This window comes from Eublepharis macularius, chromosome 7 (genome assembly GCF_028583425.1).
Source record: "Eublepharis macularius isolate TG4126 chromosome 7, MPM_Emac_v1.0, whole genome shotgun sequence".
Classification (NCBI taxonomy): domain Eukaryota; kingdom Metazoa; phylum Chordata; class Lepidosauria; order Squamata; family Eublepharidae; genus Eublepharis; species Eublepharis macularius.
Genome location: NC_072796.1, coordinates 47,076,166 through 47,100,310, shown reverse-complemented (window position 1 = coordinate 47,100,310; position 24,145 = coordinate 47,076,166). Strand labels below are relative to the sequence as shown.

Sequence of the window (24,145 nt, the reverse complement as noted above, 5' to 3'; positions counted from 1 at the left end):
AGTGTCTTTGCAAGAATGGATGAGAAACAGAGACTCTGTGTACAATGTGTACACATTCAAAGATCACGTTCAAGATGATCCCGAAAAGCACTTTTAGGAAACATGACGAGAAAATTGTTTTTCTGTTTTTTTCTCTTGAATACATACACTACCATATCTTAACAGTAAAAAAAATTCCCACATGCTCTAATTCTTTAGGAGGTTGCAAAAGAATCGGACTGCAAGACTACCAAAGCTAGAGATCAGATTTACCTTAGAGAAATAGAATGTTTGATGTTTTCACAGATTTCTACTTTGGCAGCTAAGCCAAAATTCATGTACAAGGTTAGAACCCCGAGAAAGTAAAATGTGTAGTGTGGAAGTTGCTCAGAAACTTAAAAGAGTTGCTTGGAAATACAAGGAATGCATAGGAGTAAATGTTTCCTTGTGAAAATTAGCTGGTAATTTATTTACTGATTTTCATTGTCTCTCAGAGCTGAACTACATTAGATGAATTACACATGGAGAACACGTGATTGCACTTACACGTATTTCCCCCATTACTTTCCTGTTCACTTGCATACTTCAGCCACACGGCAGTCGATCCCATGTAGGTACTGACATGGGTTTCCTCCCTGTTCCTCCAAGATGAGGGATGGAAGCCCATGATGCACCTTCTCTTTCCTCATTCGGCAAAATTCAACCGTTGTTTCTAATGGGAAACGCGACTCAGGGCTTTTGAAGACCTTGGCGGGGGCGGGGGGGAGCATTTTTTGATCAAATTTGCTAGGGACCTACTCCTAACGATCCTCCAAGTTTCATGAAGTTTGGACTTTGGGGAGGCCATTTTATGCCCCCCCCCGAAGAAGGTGCCCCCAGCCACCTCTAATCTTCATTATTCCCTATAAGGAAAACTATGGGGCTATCCAGGGGGATGGAAGTGGCATTTTGCAAATGAAATCTTCAAACTTTTCAGAGGACACACTCCTGACTGTCCTCTAAAGGCTCCCCAAATTTCATGAAGATTAGACCCCAGAGGGCCACTATATGCCCTCCCCCAAAAGGTGTCCCCAACCACCTCCAATCTCCATTATTCCCTATGGGGAAAACTAGGGGAGCTATCTAGGGGACTGGAGTGGCATTTTGCAAGCAAAATCCACAAAATTTGCAGGGGACCTTCTCCTAATTGACCTCTAAACCACCCCCCCCCAAGTTTCTGAGAGATTGGATGATGGGGTGCCATTTTATGGCCCTGCAAAGAAGGTGCCCCAGCCACCCCATTTGTTTTTATTGTAGGAAAAACTGACTTCCACTGCAAAAACACATGGATCATGGCTGCCACGGCCATAGGCACACTCCCAATTACAATCTACACACCAGACAGCCCAACAATCAGAATGAAGCCCCCTCCCAAAAAACCCCAGTACCCCGAGTAGGCTGACCAGCCACTCTCCATTATTTTGAGAAAAAATGATTTCCACTACAGAAACACATGGATCATTGCCTCCCCCACGGTCCAATCTCCCTGAAGCTTGGGGGTAGTCTTTAGAGAACAGTTGATTGATTGACCTATGGCAGTTGCATGGTATATATGAATCAGCATTTTGTGACTCAGGGCCAAGCTACACATGACGAATGACACTTGAATGGCAAGTGGATTGAGTGGAGGGCAAGTGAACAGGGAGAAATACACTTGCTGTTCAAGTGTCATTCGTCATGTGTAGCTTGGCCCTCAGTTACCTGCTTGGTTTTGCTGTGTTGGGACTGAATGATGTGGGATAAGCATATAGACACTAAAGTGCTTCTTGTCAGGGAGGACCAAATAGGATGTATTCCTGGTGACGTGCCCCAAACACTGATGTAACCCGGGGCTTGCACTTGTTTTTGGTTGCACGGAAGATGTAGTGTGTGATCTTTTGCTCTTTTCCACAGTTCATTTTAAATAACCACAGCTTGTGCTTAACTGATAAACTAATGGATACAATTTCAGTTATCAGTTTTGGATCTTTTCATTAGAAACAAAGCTATGGCAATCATGAAGGAGTTCCCTCGCCAATAGAAGTATCACAAAATACTTCACAACTACTCTAATCGGCACTTTTGGCAGTTGAATGGATTCTTAAGGAATTCTTTCTAATTATTTTTCTTTTCAGCGCAGATGGCTTCGATGAAGACAAATGCACTATAGTCACAGGGTGTTAGAGGTCAGCTAGTCCAACCCCCTGCTCAGTGCAGGAACATACAACTACAACATCTCTGACAGATGGCCCATTCAGTCTCTGCTTAAAGACCTCCAAGTGAAGGAGAGTCCATCTCCTTCCAAGGCAGTCTGTTCTACTGTTGAATAACTCTTACCATTAGGAAGTTTCTCCTATTATTTAGCTGAAATCTACTTCCTTGCAATTTCCATCGATTAATTCTAGTTCCTGCCCTTTGGAGCAAGTGAAAATAAGTCTGCTCCAACTTCTATGTGACGGCCCTTGAGGTATTTGAAAACATTGATCACATCTCCCTCAAGATGGAAACATAGCACACCTTCAAATGTGCAAATAGATATTATCAGTTTCCACATCTAATCACATCTTATTTCTTGTATTTTTACTCAGTGCACTTCAGAACATGTAGTTCTAGTTTAGTTTGGGATAAATCCAGGTGAGGGTATTTTCCACTTGAAGAAACAACAATCTGGGTTCTGGCATCATTTATCTAGGCCTGGTACATATTTCAAATGGGCCTGCATTCATGATCACCTCCCATATTTCCAGTTTCTGAATGAAAGAAAAAATTCATTTCTGAAATGACATAAACAGAGACTGTGTTGTGTTAATGGGATTACTACCAAGCTGCCTCCCTGAATCCTAGTTTCCTGCCCGCTATGCTTGGGCCATGATGTTAACCGACACTAACAAGGCATATCTATTCTTATGTGACACCAGTGTCTGAAATGGTCAAAATGTCAGATTGCTAGACAACCAGAGAATACTGTATTCCCCAGCATAATGAGCAATTTGGTCTTTGTGACACCTTGAATTTATACACATTGTGACAAGCTATTTTTAAAAACATATAGTCTACTAATGACTTTTTATGTACACAGCATATTAGGAAACATTCTGTGTGTGGGCAGACCATGCTGCTCTCCCACACGTATTCAAATATACTGGAAATCTGGAGCTCTTTAAGTTGTCAGCTCTGTATACAGGACATGAGGAATTCTATTTTCACTCATACCATGGTGAGAGATTAGCAGCTTGAAATCACTTTGACAGTTTGTTACTCTATTGCATACTGCAGGGAATTTTAATTCCAACCTGTGAAATTGTAATTGCTTCTCAAGAAGAACACAGGGATTCTGGGTAACGGCTACAACCAAGCTCAGTATCAGAGTTGCCAGTTGCTGCCACTTTAAATATTACTTGCTGTTATTCAAAAATCACTCCAGCTTTCCATATGGGAAGCGGAACTGGGGAGTGAGACTAAATTAACAGGAGCTGTCAGATGTTCAGAAATCTGTGGGCAGAAATGTGACAGAGGTGGCTGAGTTCTCCTCAGAAGGGACGATTTCTCTTTCTCATACACGTAGTATTATGCATATTATATCATCCATACAAAATGGCACTCCTTTAACGTATGACTTAGGGGTTCAAATAAGAGATGAAATATCCAACCTCCTTAAATGTATACACAAGTAGTAAGAGATTTAATAATTGTTTAACAATGGAGTAAGAAGTTTCCACTCTTCATGTTTCTTAGGGGAAATTCATCTGGCTGTTTTGCTACTTCTTGTTATAGTGACTTTCTTGTCATTTTGTAGAAGGTACTCACACATATTCCAGACTTGTGGATAATTCAGCATGTAAGCTACAGATATGGATATTAAACGATCAGTTACATTCGTTACTAGGAGGAGGAGATTTTATTCACATTTGTGCTTGGATCTTGTTCTGTGTTTCCCTTGGTTATTTTGTTCCGGGCCACATACCTCATTTAACCTCGTAATTCATTGTGAGTCTGGACTCCCATCTGGTCTGTTACTGACTTTGTATATGGAGCTGTTCTTATTAGGAAGGCATCCGGTATGACTGCAGACAGGCCAGTTTGAATCAATATAATCAAATATGGTTGCTCCAAGGCCAAGAGGATATTAAAACTCCTTGGTCATCAGCAGCAACAAGAGACAGGAGGCTCTCTTTCTGAAAACTGCCTGAAGCATTCTGATGGTTGTAAATTACCCAAGAGAGCCTTTTGCTTAAACCAATAATACTTCCTTCATTGTCCTGATAACTATATAATTTGGGGCAAACATGATCTAAGTAAGTGCTTGATCAGAAGGACTTATACATGTATCTCGACTGACAACGTATTGGTCCATACATTTATGTTCTTCCTTATCTGTTTTGAGTCTCCAAGTAATTTAAGTTATGTACTGTGGCTCAGTCTTTCTGTTATGTTTGGAGGCTGAAATACTGAAGTCCCTAGGAAGGGGGTGATCAAGTACTCACATGGTAATATAAACAATAATCGCAGGTTTTGTATTCTGATAGCCAAGCAGTTTAGCACTGAATATTTCAACGTAATATTTTAAAACTACAAATTTTAAGATGCATAAGAAAAAAAGATGTTTAATAAGGTTTCAAATGCTCATAATATAAGGGAATTATCAATTACTTGTGATAAGACAATACTTAAATAATTTAATTTGTAAAAACTCTCGCCTGTGGATTCTTAGCAACTAAGAAAATAGTCACTATAAAAAAATAATGATGTGGAAGCCTTTAGTGCATACTGATACCTTGATCATGAAAATACAATTATAGAATTTAAACTGATACAGGAGCACCTCACCACGCAACGCCTTAGAATACAAATTACTGTCCAGTTTTTCCCACCGAAGTTTTCAATCAGCCATTTGCATCTCTTGACAAGATCATCCTTTAATTCAGCCTTCCACTTAGACACCTCCATAGTAAAAGGCAATAAGAACTGCCAGAAGAGCCATGCTTAGTGACAGCATCTTCAGTGCATTTTCTCCTTGTTGCCATAGCAACCGCATTGCCACCCTGTGGCTCAATGGTACTTTTTGCTTCTCAGCAGATGGACAGGTTTTTGATTCTGAGCCGTTCTCCAGCGCATGTCTGAACTCCTGTGGAGAGATGCAGAAATTAAACTGAGAATAGATGTAAAGAGCTTTTGACATGTATCAAGTACAAAGGACATTCTTTTTGGGACTTTAGACAAGGGACTCATCCTTTTTTACACCTCAGAGAAAATTAAATTAAATAAGTGTACAAAAGCTGTTGCCAAAACACCTTCTACAATGAAATGAGTTGCCAAAACGATAAAGCTGTTAGCATCATTACAGATTTCAAACCTTGTTGGTTATTATACAGTCACACCAATTCATTTCTGTTCTAGGTTTTGGGGTTTTTCTATGTTTTCTTAGAAAGGGAAGCCTACTGGTCAGTGATGGAGAGCACTGCTATTTTTCCTTTTGTACATTACTACTAAGTCTGACAGTGGTTTCTGTCCCACATATGTCAGCTCAGCAGTGTATCATTATCCTTAGTTCACTGCCCATCCCTCTCAAGAGGCAGCTGCTCTAGAACATTCAGCTTACTGATCCTACTCAGAGCCATTTTGTCTACACAGGGAAAGCATATAAATACATGGTACAACTGCACATGCTTTTATTTCATCCTCTTTACATATGGTATACATTGGGAAACTACGGCTGGCTGCAGTTTCCAGCACCCGAAACAGACATGAATGCAACTCTTACAGATAACTATTTACACACAAGCTTCATCACCTTCCCCTCCTGTCAGTACACAGATGTCATTTTTAATGGGAAAATCCAGGTATTTTCACAACCCTTTTGTTAATAGAGATACAGATACATATTTCCACTGGTGCAGTTTACATTTTTGGAAGAACTTTTCTAGCACACAAGTCACAAATCATGATTTGCCCAGCTATCCCTTGACCCTTACTGTCTTGGATATAAAAACCTGCGTTGCGTCTGCTGTCAGCTAATTTCTGATCTTTTTCACGCTTTCTGTGCTTGCATTCCTGCCTGTTGGCCCTCTGGTTCTTTATTTGCCTATACACCTCTTGTCCATCACTGCTCTGCACTATTTCTTCTCAGTCCCCTCTTTGACATTCCCATGATCCACCTTGTTCCAAGAATGCTATACCACCCATGCATAAATTCACTTTCTAAATTGCATCTAGGCCCTTCTCTGGTATCCTTTGTGGTGCTTCTATTCAATGCCAACTCCAGAGCTTGTATCGTCAGCAACTGAATACTTTTACTGTCTATAGCCAAGTGTGGATACCACTTCAGACATGGTGGTATTCTTAATCTTCTTCCTATCATTCCTCTTTCACTTACAATCACAGTCTCTCTTCTTTTTCATTCTATTTCTTTAGTCAATTGTCTGCCTTATATACCTCTGTGAGAGGGAACTTGGTCAGATGGCCAGAGGCCACTCCCAGACTCAGCAACTCCACCAGATGTGGATCCCCCCCAAAACGGCAGTTATGTCAGAGGGAGGAAATCGTGCTGAATCACAGTACCTAGATGGCCAGAACATAAAAGGCCATCACCTGAAGTTAATCAGGGCAGTTGGATCTCAGCAAGCGAACCAAGCAGATCTCACCTTGAGAGAAGAGAGCTGCCCAAAGAACTTGGTGAGTTCAATGGTCAGTATGACTTTTCTTTGCCTCATGATGATACCAGGAGTAGAGATGGGCAAGAACTGAAATACGAACCAAAGTTTGTCACGAACTGGGTTGGTTTGTTGTTCGCAAACCAGCAGTTCATCAGAGCCCATTTCTGATGAACCTGGACCAACTTTAGGTTGGTTCATTTTCGGTTCGTCACTGCAGACAGCCTGACACCAATAAATCAGTTTCCTAGGCAACTGGAGATCCCCAACAAGCAGCTGATTTGGGGTTTAAATGCCCCTTTCCCTGCTGCTACTGCATGCCGGCTGTTCTGCTTCCCATGTTTGCAGGAGTTTGCTTATTCCCTGCTGGCTTTAAAACCCAGGAAAGGGCTAGTTCCCTGCCACTTCGTTTCCAAAGGGCTGTGCAAAACGCCTGGTTTTTATTTCCTTTGGCAAAGCCTGAAACATGCCTGGAAGGGAGGGGAAAGCAGTTATGTAATCCTTTCCTGGCTTTTAAAGCCAGGAGGAAAGTGCAGTAATGTTACAATGTTATAATGTTGCAACACTTTCTTGACTTTGAAAAAAAAAGTGTGTGTGCGTGCATACCCCAATGGAGGAAGGGAAAACCAGCCATTTAGCCCTCTCCTGGCTTTTAAAGCCAGCAGGGAATAAGCAAGCTCCTGCAAACATGGGAAACAGAACAGCTGGCAGGCAGCAGCAGGGAAAGGGGCATTTAAACCCTGAATCAGCTGCTTGTTGGGGATCTCCAAACAGCTGATCCATGCCTGCCAGGGTGAAATGCTCCTTTCTGTGCCGCCATGAAGCAGCAGGGAAAGGGGCATTTCAACCCCAAATCAGCTGCTTGTTGGGGATCTCCACGACAAGCAGCTGATCCAAGCCAGAGGGGTGAAATGCCCCTTTCCCTGCTGCTTCACAGCAGTATGGAAAGGGGCATTTAAACCCCATGAACCACCAACCACCAACCAGTTTGCAAACTGAGGCAAGTTTGTGAAAGTTCATGGTTCGTGAAATGGGACAAACCACGAACCGCATGGTTCGTTTTTTTCCCAGTTCATGCCCACCTCTAACCAGGAGTAGGCTAACAGATTCTATAGAAGAGGCAAGAAGGTGGGAGGCAACATCTGAAATAAATTCTAGCCTTAAACTCCCAAAGAACGTAACAACACTCAGAAACTTTATAATGCTTGTGATGATGTGATGTCAGACACTTATGGGTTGGAGAGTGGCTGCTCAGAAGGCTGGGGCTGTGTCCTAGGATGCCTAACCCAGGTGATTATGGGACACAAGACTACAACAACCACAAAAGACTTGAGACACCTCCACTCCTCAATGTTTCATCTTCACTTTAAACATCTGCACCATACTTAACTGCCTAACAGTCCACTGTAGTTGCATGATGAGATTTCAAAATGCAGCATTTGAAGGATAGCAGATCTTGGTCTGCATCAGCAGTTTTATGCTGATAAGAAAATTGCCTAACTCTGGGCAAAAGACCACCAATGCGCAGTTGTTTTTTCTTTTGTGGGCAGTGACATCAGCAAGAGACAGAACACACTTTGGTACCAGGGCCTATCACAACAGGAGAAGCAGGCATGTGTTTCCACTGCTGCTTCACCAATATGCATGGCAGGTAAAAACAGAAAAGTAATACATGCATTGCCATAAGGGGAAAGAAAAGAACAAGCAACTCATGAAAACAGAATGGCTTGGTGCAGTGGCCATCTTGAAAGTTTTGCATTCTAGATAGCTTCTTGGTTTGTCTGTATTATCAGCCAGCTGTGGGAAGTGGTGGCAACTGGAAGACGGGCAAGTGGACTTGTACAGTTCACATCTCAGTGCTGACATTTACTTAGAGAGCCAGTTTGGTGTAGTGGTTAAGAGCGTGGGATTCTAATCTGGAGAACTGAGTTTGATTCCCCACTCCCTCCGCTTGAAGCCAGCTGGGTGACCTTGGATCAGTCACAGCTCTTCCAGAGCTCTTTCAGCCCCACCCACCTCACAGGGTGATGGTTGTTGTGGAGATAATAATGACATACTTTGTAAACCGCTCTGAGTGGGTATACTGCTCATCCTGAAGGGCGGTATATAAATCAAATGTTGTTATTATTATGGTATTCTTTATTCTCACTGTTCCTCCTTCCACCTTTCCCATCACTCAGTCAACTGGGGGAGTTATGGAAAAGAAGGATATCAACACACACACACACACACACACACACACACACACACACACACACACACGGGTTTGTGTGTGTGTTTAAACATCAAAGGTGGTATTAATTTGCAGCTACAAGTGCTAGAAACTTGAGAGAGATTGAATGATTACTGCAAAAAAACTGAAGAAAAGGAGAAAGCCATGGAAATACAAAGAAATCCATCATTCAAAAGAAAGTACTATATTTCATTGCAAAATATTCAATGGCTATTTCCCTGTAGTGACAGGCAGAGTAATTAAAATCTATTGCCTAATGAATCTAAAAATTAATAACTGGTTATAACTATTTCATTCTGAGAGTCAAAGCCAATTAACCTTTATATGGAGAAATAAACTGAAAACCACAGAGTACCAATTATTAAACATTTTACTAATTTGCAACAAAAGCCCCCTCATAATAGACTTCATTTTGCAGACTGATTAAACTTAGACGAAAAGCTTGCATAGAATTGTATTCACTTGGGGTATCTCATTATTTCCTGATGAGAATTTTTTTCTTCCCCCACCCTTTCCATTATCAATTTACAATACACTCTAGATTTCAATAAATAAATGTTGTTACCTAAGAGGTAAAAATTTCACAATTATTTTGTAAATTGGATTTAGACTGATGTCTAACTGGTCCAACGTTCACAAAAGTATTAAATTTTTTAGTGCATTTTTTATCCTGTTCCTCCAAGGAACTCAGGGCAGCATAGATGAGTCTCTCCTCCTCCATTTCATTCTTACAACCATCCTGTGAGATAGATTAGGGTAAGGAAAAATGTATGGACCAAGGTCAGCTGCAAATGTCATGGCATGTGGGGGATATGAACCTGGGTCTCCAACCATTCAAACCACACTGCACTGGGGAATAGCTATGGCTCCATAGTAGAACATCTCCTTGGTATGCAGAAACTTCCAAGTTCAATCACCAGCATCTCCAGTTAAGGAAATCAGGTAGGAGGTGACGTGAAAGACCTGTGCATGAGACCCCAGAGAGCTGCTGCTAGTCTGAGCAGACATGATCTTGATGGAGGCAAGGCTTGATTCAGTATAAGGCAACTTCATGTGTTTGTGTGCCTGTAATAATTAGGAAGATCAGCAGGACCAATGGAAGTTTATAGTGGGCACACTAGACAAAGGACTAATTTTGTCTTGCAATAATTCTGACCCCTTTCAGCGGAGAAACAGCTGTGGTGCATTCTTTCAGCACCTCTGTGCCTATAAACAGACACTAAGAACTTCCCCTCCGGTAATCATTCACATCTTTTCCAGAACCCTTAAAAAAATCTCCCCCTGCTTCTGAAGCTTTATCCAAAAAGCACCAGAGCACAATTGGATTCTTTGGGGTAGTTATTTTTCTAGCTGTCATCTGTAAGTTTAACTCTACCGGTCAGGGACACGTTAACTAAATGAACCACAAAGAAAACCCCATCCAGCCTGCAGGGTGGCAAATCTATTGTAAATCTATTCTGCTGTTGAGCAGAAGCTCTGCTAAACAGCAAAGTCCATACAGCCTACAGGGCTGGCAACAAAGAAGGTTCTGTTAGATAGCTGTTGAGGCTCTACAGCTTTGGGAAGGCCTGCCGTTGTGAAGCAACACCGCTTGCAGCCCGCCCTCTTGCTCAGGATGGGGTAGTGGCATAAAACTGGCCAGCTCACACCCCTTTCCACACGTCTTGGCACACGTCACCACCATAGGAAAAGGGGCCACTCCCCTCCTTCTCTGCCAGCCAGTGGATGTTGTATGTTGCTGTCCCTTGTTCACTCACCTCCCTGAGAGTGCAGCAAAGGAGGGAGCAGTGCCAATTAGAGTAAGAGAACAGGTAAGCAAATGGCAGCTGCTGTTCCTAATGGTGGAAACTCTTGCCTGCGTGACTAGCAGTACCACCCACTTACCTGCCCTCCTTTTATATCACCACCATGCCTAGTCAGCATCACTTTGTCAATGGCTCCTGAAACCTGGAGCCACCACTGAAAATTTGTGACCCACAAAGTTAAGCACAGCCATACATTGGGGTCTGACCAGTTTATGACAATCTCCATGTTTTGCAGACATGTGAGGGCAGTAAGAAATCAGGAGTTTCTTTTAAGTGGGCAGTCCACCCAGTGGATGGACTATACTGAGCTTGCTGGGTCACAGGAAGTAGAGACCTGGCCTTTGGTGAATCTCTCCTTAATGGTTAGCCATCCAGCAGACTTGAATATCAAAGACCTTCTAGGGAAATAGGTTAAAGCCAAGGACCCAACAATTTCCCAAAGGGAATGGAAGGGTTAGAGTTAGACCTGCTGGGTTTAAACAAAGATTGAAGAGTTTAAAGTAGTTTGATGTCCAGATAACTAAGACTAAGTTTCTAATCAGTTTTCTATTCCACAGAACATCTTCAGAAAAAAATATTTCTTAAAGTAAGAGCTGACTCATACTGAATGCTCCACATGCAGCCCCATCACGGGGCAAAAAGTTCCCCTGGGTTTTTTTTGGCTTAGGAACCTGATGTGGGGGGGGGGGAGTGGAGAAAAGAAGGCTGGAACCTTCCCAGCACTGCCGTGCTTGGATAAGTTCCCTACAGCTTCCATGTTGCTGCAGGGAAGGCAAATTGAGTCAGGAGACTTTTGGCCTAAAGATGCAGCAAAAAGGCAGCCTTTTCGAAGACTGCCATGTAAGAAAAGCTACTGGCCTTTCTTGAAACATCTACAGATTTCAGCTATGATTTTCCCACTATGGCTTGCTGCATGGTCTGTCTTTCTTGGTGAATCTTGACTAATTGGAGCTCCAGTGTGAGTGAAGCAACATTTTGAGTGTCTCATTTTCAATGCCAGTAAGGATATGCTGGTCTTTGGTAGTAGACATGGGCATGATCCCCCCCAAAATACCGATCAAGCTGTTCGTGGATCCATGCTGGTGACGACCCCAGATCTCCGATTCACTCCGATCAAGTCCTGTTTCCAATCTGGGATCTGGGATCGGAGGGGTGCCCCTCCCACACACTTAGAGCAGATGGGGGGTAAAGTTTTTAACCCAGCGACGAGCCGCGTCCCCTCAGGGAGGGGATGTTTTCTCACACACACACATGCACGCACTTAGAGCAGAGGGGGAAAAGTTTTTAACCCGGAGTTTTCTCACACACACACACGCGCGCACTTAGAGCAGAGGGGGAACACGTTTTTAACCCATCCCTGTCTCTCCAAATAGAGAGAGAGAGAGACACCCTGTCAACAAGTTTCAGCCAGCTTTTAAAAAAAAGCAGGGATAGAATCCATTCCTCCCCACCCGATTTTAAAAGCAAGCAGCCAGTGTTCCAAAAGCATATTTTAAACAGGAAGAAAGTAAAACCAGGATCCACACAGATCCTCGCGGATCCTATGGTTTTGTAAATAGGAAACACACAAATGAAACATCAAATCACATACCAACTTCTTGCAAAAAGCAGGCATTGGGCTGAGAAGCCAGGAGGAGGAGAGAGATATCTCTTTTCAGTTAACTCTTTCAGCACTTGAATGAACTAGGAGGGGAACGCAAAAAAGCTTGATAGCTGCTCTCAAAGCAAGGTTTTTTTTAAAGAGTTAACACTGAGAAGAGATCTCTTCTTAACTCTTTCAACGGCACTGAATTAATTCAGGAGGAGCGCAAAACAGCTTCTGCTTCTCTCTCTCTTAACCCATTCCTCTCCCAATCACTTTGCTTATATTTTTCTCAGGAAGCCACCTTTTCACTCACAATAAGCCTGGGTTTGCTGTGTTTGACCGTAAGAGCTGCCTCTCAGGCTTTGCAGGGATGAGATTCGAGTGCCCATGGCTGCAGAAGAACACCCCTTCCTCTGCCCTCCCCTCTCTTCTCCCAAATGGTGATGAGATGGGCACGTTGCTGGCTGCTCCATGGTTGGAAGAAAGCCCTGCTGATCAAGGAAAGCTGGCCTTCCATTCGCGTTTCCAGGGTGACAGAAGGAGGGGAAACAGCTCAGGCATTCCCCTGGCTCCATTTCCCCAGGGCTCCGTTTCCCCGGGAATAGATGGCTGGCGCAAGAGTGTCTGCAATCCCGAACAGAAACCGATCAATCCAATCAAGACCCGAGCAAGCGCCCCACCCGACCGCTGGATCGATTGCCGTGGACGGAACTGATCAGCCCAGTCCCGATGGCGCAAACGCCATTATCGGGGTTTTTTTCAAATCGTAATTCAGGTCGTGCCCATCTCTATTTGGTAGTATGTTTTTTTTCCTTGGAAAATATTCATGGCAGATTAAGAAATAGCTCTGGCATGTAATATCCAGAAGAGTTCCATATCCAATGGAAGTACTTCTCTCAAGTATAAAAAAACTATTGAAAATAGGTGTGATTTTTGATATTGATTTCAATGGCTTAAAAACAAAGTGAGAAACTATTTATTTTACGCCGGGGTGGCTACTCTCTATGAACTACAAGGTAAGTAGAACAAATATATATCAAAATCATCCAAATTATGCTTTGAAAGATGAATCCTGAAATACTGTTGCTATATTAAAAGACATTTATACTTAGGATTAACAAAAAGTTTAGAACTCTAATGGGGATTTTTTTCCCAGAGACATCACAGATTTACATGAAATCCTTGAAATGCTGTGAGTCTGTTTTTCTATAATGATGGGATTTTAATAATTAATCATTTTTTTGACAATGTGGTATGAAATATGCACATTTTTGCTATGAAAGAAGCAATTGAAAACTGACAACAGACAGCTCTCTTCAGTTTAATGGGTTCATTGTTCCAACAGATCAAGAAAGAAGAGGGGAAAGGATGTATACGCATTAAAATGGAAGACTGTTAATCAAAACTGGGAATGAATGGCATTTTTTGGAAACCCCCAAAGTTCAATGTAAAAATCACCTACCATGAGGCATTTAATATATGCACGGAATGGGTCTTTCAACTTGTTTTAGCAGCAGCAGAAACATAAAGTTTAGCTAATAATGTAACATATACATTATTAAAACTGCCAGTATTTGATCAAATGCAATTCATATTATTTTCTGAATAATTCTGCCCATTAATATTTTTTGCATGTGCCTATTCAGCTTCCTGATCCTCCATTTTAGATGCATCAAAATTAAACTGCCAACTTATAAATGAAATCTGCAAACAGAATTATAGATTCTGAATCTGTCAGTTACAGCCCCAAGATTTTGTGAAATCTTACTTTACATATAAAGGCACCCTGAACTAGCAAGAATTAAAAACAGGTTCATTGGCCTTCAAGATAATAATTCTCAAGGGTTGCCATGTTTAATGTGTAACTCTAAAAACAAACAAAAATCTTAAAGACTAACAAAATTTTACTTCTGCTTAAGCTTTCTAGTCCATTAAGTTGATAGCTTTCTAGGTGTCATGAGACTCATGTTTATTTTGGCTTCTATATGGCATGGACAGTGTTAGGCAAGTGAGAAAGCAACTGTAGGACACTGAATCAAAAGCAGAAGCTCTGGTGGACAATACTGTAGCAGTCCAGAGGTGCTAGTATCAACAAATATGACATCTTCAGTAGTTTCGGGAATGCGGGTTCCAAAATATCACGTGGGTTATCGTTAGCCTGTATGATTCTTGATGTATATTTTTTATGCAATTCACTTTTGGTTTTCAGTAGGTCAATAATTATATGTCTATATATGTTTGTAAATAATATATAACAAGGTGACGTGTAAATATAATTCATTCTGAGTATGATTGTCAGTTGCTAGGGGGAGGGGTGGTGGGGTGAAGGAGGAGAACTTAGTACTTAGATGAAACTAATGGCTACCCTGTTTCCAAAGACAATTGCCTGTCTCTCACCTATAAACTTTGATTGCTATCCCCATTTTACAAATTGCCTAAGGCTAACCCAACGAGGGTAACCTAGTCCATTACCCTTACCTCTGACTCCTCTAAAACTGCTTCCCTTTGGGTAGTTCCCCTGGTATGTACACTTTTGTGCATTCTTCTCATGCTAGTGTCAGTGGGTGCTGTTGTCTGACCTGGGGTTCGAACACTGAGTCCAGCAACAGATTGCATTGGCTCTCAATGAGCTCAGCATAAGGTTATTTATATCAGACTGTCACGGTTCCATTGTCTGCTTGTGCCCCCAAGTATTTTAGTGCCAGCCAGCATACATCTGAACACTTGAGGGAGTGACTTGAGAATCTTTTTTTAATTTCATGCTCAGTCAAGTTTAAAAGTCATTAACAAGTACTCTCTCATTGCAAACATCAAGTTTGGGGGGTAGGTAGATTTCCTCAACTTAACCTATATTACCACAGAAGTGCTCTTTGTGCATGAAACAAAGAACTATGCTTTCAGCATTTCTACAACAACATCCAAACAACTTGCAGAATCAAAGGATACTTAATTTTTCAAATGAGTTAAGTTACAGTTCTTTCAGAACACATGGCACACACCTTATCAGACAGTATGCTATTTAAAGGTCCAATCCTCACCTGTCACAGAGAGTTAGGGACATTAAATGGTAACTAATATAAATTACATATAAGTCCATTAGTCTTTATTAAATGGGCCAACTTGTCTCCAGTTCTAAGGGATTTGAGTCCAATGGCACCTCAGAAATCAACAAGATTTTCAGTGTATAAGCTTTCAAGAGTCCAAGCTCCTTTCTTCAGATATGGAGAGGATTGGTGATCCCTGAGGGGGGCCGGAGAAGCAAAGAAGGGAATCAGGATGTAAAGGTACAATGAGGCTTGTTTAGAGCAGAAATCAGCATCAGTTCTAAGGGACACAGGTGTGGGTATATACTGAATACACGCTGTCTTGGACAAGTCTAGACTTGTCCTGACAAGCTGGGACTTGTTCTGTCCAACAATAAATATGTGTAACCCTAAAACCATGCCTAAAGCTGGATTTTGGCTACATAGCAATTTCACACACAAGGTATGTATAAAAATACAATCAAGTCCCTTATAAAGATTCTTCCGTTTGGGGGTAACAGTTTGGAATCCCAACTAATGTCCTGCCATGGTCTTTCTGCATCCACCCTGCCAGCCTATATTAATTAGGGTAAATGTGTAATGCTAAAACCAAGAATGACTACAGCTCTGCTATTTGAGCTTTGACAATTAATCTAAATTGTTTAATTATGTGCTTCTGATCTGGGGGAGTTCTACTTCACCTTATCTGTCCCATTGTACCTCTCCCTGAGTTAAAAGACTTGACATTTTCTGCCAAGTGAATGCCAGTCCTTTGGAGTAGTTAGAGGTCAGCATCTGGCAGAATAGTTACTTGGTATCCAAAATGAGATTACTCCTCATAATTTATGCTAAGGGATTTTTTGGGGCCTCCCAATATTGGAAAATGGGTGAGTCCCTCAGCATTTTACCAGAGTTCTAACTACTAGTCAACCTAGTAGGTGGGGGTCAGATATTTACTTTTTGAATTTTAAGGTGGATTTCATTCCAAAGGCAATGTTAAAGCTATTATATACCTTCTAAGGTAGTTTTCCCAAGTAGCGTTGGGGCAAGGTCCTTCAAAAGTTCTCCAGGGACATCACACTATCATGTATGTTTCTAGAAAAATTATTCTGATTGTGTTCAGTTGCCTGGAATGAGAAATAGCTGCTGCACTTCACAGCCCCACTTCTGCCCTTTTTAATTCATGTCTTCCCTAGAAGGGATCAACAATATAGGCACCTTTCAGGAATATGCCATTAAGGCTGAAACCAAGGACTATCACTCAAAGATCACTACTCAGAATCATGTAAGTCCAATTGAGTCCTTGACAGTATCACAAGTTGTACCAAATAAATACAAGCAATGTTATTCTTGAAAAACGGTCAGACTGGAGAACATAGCCTACATTATGACTGCCTAATAAACTCTCCAACTAGATGGCCACTATCCACTTCTATGGTAAATTTTATGACAACTACTATGTAGGGATCAGAATCAGGAGCAGCAACTGAAAGTGAACTACTTATAAGTGACTGTATTTATGGACAGAGAGAAATTGTTGTATTTCCTACTACTAGATTATCAAATGAAGCTGAAACTACAATCCATTCCAAACAGACGAAGAATTTCTTCCAGTGATATAAAATTGACTGGAAGAATTCATTACTACAAGATGTGCTAGTAGCTACTAATTTGAGTAGATTTTTTAAAAGTATCTGATAGCTAAAGAGAACCTTAATATACAAAGATGGTATTGCATATTTAATGCTGAACCAATCTATATGATGTGGCCAGATACAGAAAAAAGAGAAATTCACCATTTGAGAGGTTGCATAGGAACCTCCAAGATGCATTGGCAGAGCCAGGGTGGAATTGGAGAGCAATTGTAAGAAGTAGCTGCTGCTTCGGGAAGGGAAGAAAACCTGCAGGGGGAGGAATCAGGCGCTGAATGTCAGGTGCCAGCAGTGATTGGGCTGGATGGGCACTGAGGTGGCTGTCGGCTTCCTCCTAGCTCACATACCATGACTACCAAACTTCTGCTTTTCCTGGCATACATATTTTCCCCTCCTGGGACTTAACAGGTTTATCCATAGGAAGTTACTATTCTCCTTCTATATCCGAAGTTACAACCCCTGAATTTTGGAAGCGAATGCACACAAAATCTTGCCATTGAACGCTGCCACTAGATTTTACAGTATTCATTCACACCACCACATCTGAAAAAGGTGAGAATACAAACCAACATTATGAGGAAAAGGCCATCAACAGCTTCTTCCCATTTCTTCCTAGAATCATTTGGACGTTGAACCTAAGACTGGGTTCAGTCTTTCCACTGAAATTTCAAATCGTGCATTAAGTTTGAGCTTGAGAATCCTATGAGATATTTTAAATATTTGTACAGATTCTTTCTACAAAATTTGGAATATTTCAAATATTGGATCTATATATGTTTCTACACCACTCTGAATATATGTTTGTCTTGTTCTAGAAATATTTTCTCCCACTACAAAACAGAATTTGTAACTGAATGCTCAAACTCTAAACTCTTTCAGTTTAAAGACTTCTTCGATGAAGTGAAAACCTGCATTTCCAACTTCTCCCTGCCTCACTTACCAGAGATAAATGAGCTCAGAGCAGCACAGGTTATCAATATGTAGCAGCCAGCCAGCCAGCCAGCCAGCCAGCCTGAGGTGCAGCATAATTATCTTTGCAAGAATGCCCGCTAAGACTCATGCATCACTAAAACTGACAAAGGTAATGCCCCCTTCCCTGCAGGTTAGTTACATTAAATAGTTTTAAAATGTTTATGCTGGAAACAATGTGTTTGCATAAAGTACATAATAATCTCAGAGGTCCTAAGTAATATATAATTTCTTTCAAAATAAGATAAGTAGGATCAGTGTGAGTTGTATTCATAAGCATAGCAGAGATTCTGAGACTTAGCTCTCCCTGTTTACATCTACCTGCAAGTAGCCTGGAAAGTTAGTTAATGCCAAGAGTCCAACAAAAGTAAATGTGTAAAAAAAGCATCAGAGAAGCATTAAAAATGACAACCATAGGAAATGGACAAGGAGGAGACAAACATACTAACTCGCACTAGATACCTTGTGATCTCGTCTGATTAAAGTTCTCAATTATTTTTGGTGCCTGTTCTCAGATGAAGAAGGTACTGTAATAGTAGTGTTACATACTGTGGTGATCCCTGAAGAAACAGGAGTACAATTTCTTACTCCTGGGGGATTCTGGCTTATTAATCTACGTTTACTATGTTCTCAGAACATCTTTCTTTATATGCAGACCTGCATGTTAAATAGTTCTGGCAAGAAAGCAGCTCCCAGCCAGATTAACACTTATTGTACAGAAAGAATGGCCAATACAATGCTCCTACAAGGTAACTTTTGGGCAAAAGTATCCTGCTCCCAGATTAACTGTGTTATGAAGCAGCTATTTCTAGCCCAGAGGAAATGCCACACAAGATATTTCCATAGCTTAAATATCGGAAAATGAAGGTACCCATGATGCCATCCATGCACCATCTTGATTAAGGGCTTACCAGAATCAAACTTAAAACCTGCTTTGTATGAAATAAAGAACACCAACCAACATGAACAGAGCATTCTTCCTTCAGAACTCCACAATCTCAGCCTATAAAGTGATTTCTAATATCAGAGGGCATGATGTCAAGGCACACACGAACCCTTCTACCAACCTTTTGTACAGGAAACATTTATCTTAATGAAATTATCATCATGCTGCTGATTTTGTGGGAAAACATTCTACATCTCCCTATTGGCTTTTAAAACATGTCTTATGTACTAGTGGGAAATCCACACCATGTTGGCTGCATTGAGCTCAAGCTGGCAGAAGAGGCACTGCCATATCCCTTTTGATGGCAGCACCACACATGACTGGCAAGGAGGACCATGGGCGTGACAGTGCCTGGCTTTGTCCTGTGCCAGCTGCTGAGAAGGAACATGGTGGCACCTCCCCTCTCCCTCTATGAGGTAAGGGGATATGGTGAGGCCCTTCACCTGGGCTGTTTTGGCATCCCAACCTGCCCTTGTTCCCTTTTAACCTTTTTTCTGTTATCTGCTCTGGAAAAAACCACAAACTTCAAGCGTTTTGGCTTCAGGCATGAGTTAAAGAAATCGCCCCCTTTCCCCAAAGTGTGATCTGCACCATGCATCTTTAAGCCTTAAACAAATCGACTTCCTATAAGCAAGGCAGCACCAGCATCAAAGAAAAATTAAAAATATCTTATTCCATAGTCATCTTATTGTCTGTTTAACTAATGCACAGTGCTAGCATCTCATTTGGAGGGAATTATTTTGTATGAAGGCTAAGATATATAATCCCTCACATATGGTCTGAAGTGGTACAGTCCTAAAATAACTGTACCATTCATTTTTTCCTGCTTTTGAATCAGCTGTTTCCTCCCACAGAGGCCAGATTTTATTTATTCAGGAGATTTATAGGTCTCTAAAGAGCTGTGTGAGGCAGCTAACAAAGGAAAAACAAACAATATAAAAATAAAAAACAGTAATATAAATCAGCCACCAATCTGTTGATAAAACTCCCATGAAGGGGCATAAACAGTATAAAAATAGCAACACATTATTCCACTTATAAAACAGTGATAACAATAAAAACAGTGTTGAGTAGTGGTTAGACTGTCAGACTAGGATCAGGGATAACTAACTCCAAATTCTCACTCTGTCACGGAAGCTTTTCGGGTGAGTAGTCATGCATCCTCAGCCTAATCTAACCAAAGGATGGGAAGAGAATGATGGAAGCTGCTCTGGGTCCCTTTTAGGGAGAAAAGTGGGGGTATAAATGAAACTAAGAAAGTAACTAAAGATAACAACCAGAATTTTGAACTGTGCTCAGACGGAAGAAAGCAGCCTATGCAGATCTTTCAACATAGGGGAGATGTGATCCTTGTAGCCAACCACAACAATAGCCTGGCCACCAAACTCTGAAACAGTGGCGTTCCTGAGTGTTTTTTCAAGGACAGTCCAGGTAAAACACATTACAGAAATCTAACCTGGATCACCACGGCCAGATCTCACTTTCCAAGGAATAGCTGTAGCAGTCATATCAGCAGAAACCAAAAAAGAAGGGCCACAGAGGAGACTGAGAGCCTCGCTACAAGTGACATCTTACACGCGAACAGCACTTGATCATTTTTGCAAGTCTTTCTGGGAACTGAAGTCCCTCTCCCACACCCCTTTTCTGTTCCTTCCCCTCTCTGTTAGAATGGCTGCCTGAAGAGACAGAGAAAGCCTACGGCAACACCAGCTTTTGCAAATTGTCTTGCTGGGGGGTGGGGATGCTTTGTAGAAAGCTGACATGTCCGTGAAGTCCTTCCCCTCTCTGTTAGAAGAATCCTGCTCTCAATGATCTTTGGGGGCGGGCAGATGCAACTTTCTCAGCTTTCTCCAGAGCATTCCCCCCCCCCGAGCAAGATGATTAGCAAAGTTGCAGCTGCTCGCCCCCAAAGATCATTGAGAGCAGGCTTGTGACTGGAGGAACGATTCGCAAAAGCAGGATTTCTCTGACTTTTCAGGCAGCAATTCTAACAGTTCTGACAGAGAGGGGAAGGACTTCACGGACATGTCAGCTTTCTCCAGAGCATCCCCCACCCCCCAGCAAGACGATTTCCAAAAGCTGGTGTTGCCGTATGCTTTCTCTGTCTCTTCAGGCAGCCATTCTAACAGAGAGGGGAAGGAACAGAAGGGACTTCAATTCCCAGAAAGACTTGCGAAAATGATCAAGTGCCGTTCGCGTGTAAGATGTCACTTGTAGCAAGGCTCTGAGTTGCCAACCAGGATGTGAGTTCTTGCTTGCCTGCCTGCGGAGAGACTGTTGCCATCAACAGGTCCATGCCAGCTAGACGTCACCTAACTAGGGCCAAACTGAGATTTTGCTTATGTTAGTCTGTTAGATAACACCCACTTACTCCTTGATAGGCAGCAGCTACTGGTAATTTTGGAAATGGGGTGGGGATAAAGAGATCTGGGTACTGAAAAATGTGTAATGAATAGCCAAGGCATTAATCAAAGTGCAGTTTGATTATTTCAAAAAGACTCAAACCAGCTCTGGGATTTAGAGTGACTTTGTGCTCCCACAAAGGTGTATTCAAATATGAAATAAAAATAACAAACAATAGCAATTAATATTCACTGGAGGTTTATTTTATGTTTGTTCTAACCATAACAACAGAAGCCAAGGCAAGGGGCCAATTTAAGGGTTTATCCATGAGAAACAACATTAATGTAGACAAAGTATTCAAGACAAATTGGTTCATCCAAAGGGTAATCAACATATGGACTGAGTTAAGATGAAACCCAAGAAAAAATTAACTCCAGAGGCACAGCTATTTCAAGTGCAAGAGTATTTCAGGCACGCGACGGCGACTAGGATGATGACCCAAAAATAAACATGCAAAAAAGCTGTAAACAGCATTTACTACTTTTATATACAATTAGAGATTTCTCATGAAAGCATCACACTGACTGGCAGCATTCTCTTATGATGACTCAACTGGATTCTTCTATCAAGATAGCCTTTTACCATTCTTCTCTCAGGGGCCATTACAGCTGCCCTGTCTAACCAAATGTCCATGAAAGGCATTTTAAAAACAAAAATACAACTCTTTTGCTTTACAAAAACAGAACATATATACAATCCCCCCCGCCATATTTGCAGGAGTCAGAGCATTTCTCTAATAAAAAAGCTATTCTCTAATAAAAAGCAAGGCATTTTAAAGCCTGTCAATTTTGAAAATGATAGCATCCAAGACACTAACAGGGAAATCCTAAGCAGAATTACTTCAGTCTAAGCCTACTGAAATCAATGGGCTTAGATTGGAATAACTCTGTTCAGGATTTCACTAAAAAAACAGGGTTTCTCACCTGTAACTGTTGATCGTCGAGTCTCTTCTGTGCAGACACACATTGGGACTGCGCAGGCGCAGGCCAGCCGCGGAAAAGATTTTTCTAGCTTTCAGAGATGTGAAGGGGACGTTCGGATCCACCGCGCATGCGCGTCGGTGTTCCCGCCAATTTTGAATGCATATATATCCGAACGTCCCCAGCATTCCCTCAGTTCACCTGAGCCGCCGGAGAAACTAAGTTAACGAAACACTCACAGCGGGGCAGGCGGGAGGGAATGTGTGTCTGCACAGAAGAGACTCGACGATCAACAGTTACAGGTGAGAAACCCTGTTTATCGTCTTCGTCCTTCTGTGCAGCCCCACATTGGGAGAGTAACTAGCATCTCACCAATGGGGGCGGGTGTGAGTGTCTACTTGAACAAGGACTGCAGGACAGCTGTGCCAACAGCCGAGTCACGTCGTGCATGCACATCCACAGAGTAATGCCGGATGAAAGTGTCTGCAGAGGACCATGTCGCAGCTTGGCAGACGTCCTGGAGCGGCACTCCTCGCAGGAAGGCAGCAGAAGCAGCTTGCGCTCGAGTGGAATGAGCGGTAACCAACAAGGGACACTGGACTCCAGCATGCTGATAGCAAAGTTTAATCGTAGACACAATCCAGCGAGAGATGGACTGGGCAGAAGCAGGTGAGCCCTTGCGAGGGCCAGAGTAACACACAAACAGGGCAGGAGATTTCCTGAAACATCTGGTGCGGTGCAAATAAAACAATAAAGCACGCTTTACATCCAATGTGTGTAGTGCTTGCTCCCCTGGGGATGAGGGTGTTGGAAAAAAGGAAGGGAGGAACACCTTTTGCTGTAGGTGAAATCTGGAGACTACCTTGGGCAGAAACTCCATGCTAGTGTGGAGCATGACAGTACCAGGGAAAAACTGCAGGAAGGGAGGGTCACACCGCAGGGCAGACAGCTCCCCAACACACCTAGAGGACGTGATTGCCACCAGGAAAGCCACCTTCTGAGTGAGCAAAGGCAGGGGACAGGAAGATAGAGGCTCAAAGGGCTGGAGCATCAGTTGGGAGAGAACCAGGGAGAGACTCCATTGTGGAATGGGATGGGCCCTAGGAGGGAAGGTCTTGAACAGGCCCTTCAGGAACTGCTTGGAAAGCCAGTGGGTAAAAACGGTCTTCCCATCAATCTGCTCATGGAAGGCAGAGATTGCAGCCATGTGGACCTTAACACTGGAAAACGCAAGGCCCTGGGAGCAGAGATCCAGGAGGTAGTCCAGGATGACAGGGAGTGGGCAACTAAAGGGAGAAACCCCCTTTGGGGCCAACCACCGGGAAAAACGTGACCACTTCCTCTGGTAGGACAACCTGGTGGACGGTTTCCGGGCATTCAAGATCACCCCAAGCACCCCAGAAGAGAGGTTCACTCCCGGTTGCCCAGAAGCCAGGCAGCCAGATTCAGTACAGCCACATCGTGATGCCACACCCCGTCCCTGGTTAAGAGGTCCGGGGCGTGAGGCAGGGGGAGGCATCGCCCCTGGGACAGGGAGAGTAAAAGGGGGAACCAATCCTGGCGAGGCCACCGAGGGGCAACGAGGATACAGTGGGTTCGGTAGGCCCTGATCCTGGAAAGAACCTTGTACAGGAGCGGGAAGGGCGGGAAGGCATAAAAGAGCCCTGGGGACCAAGGTATTTGGAAGGCATCCCCTAGGGAGTGGCGGCCAATGCCGGCCCGGGAGCAGAACAGCGGGGCCTGTTTGTTGCGGGCAGTGGCGAAGAGGTCGACCAAAGGCGTGCCCCATGTGCGGAAAACCTGGTCGAGGTAGACCCTGTTTAGGGACCACTCGTGCTGAGGCAGAAACACCCTGCTCAGCGCATCTGCCGAGGTGTTGAGATCCCCGGCAATGTGCACGGCTCTGGGAAGGACGTTGTTGGCCACGGCCCAATTCCATAGAGTCGTTGCCTCCTTGCAGAG

At 42.7% G+C, this 24,145-nt stretch overlaps 1 protein-coding gene across 2 annotated transcripts in view; it reads right to left on the bottom strand.

Annotated features, from left to right (window-relative positions):
• Window positions 1–4,573: 4,573 nt before the first annotated feature.
• CDKAL1 (CDK5 regulatory subunit associated protein 1 like 1) overlaps window positions 4,574–24,145 on the bottom strand; it is a 480,236-nt gene continuing 460,664 nt past the window's right edge. For both annotated transcript variants that reach the window (XM_054985473.1, XM_054985474.1), the window contains one exon: window positions 4,574–5,122. In XM_054985473.1, coding sequence (XP_054841448.1) covers window positions 4,931–5,122 — 192 coding nt within the window. In that variant the 3' untranslated portion in view covers window positions 4,574–4,930. The remainder of the gene's footprint in view (window positions 5,123–24,145) is intronic.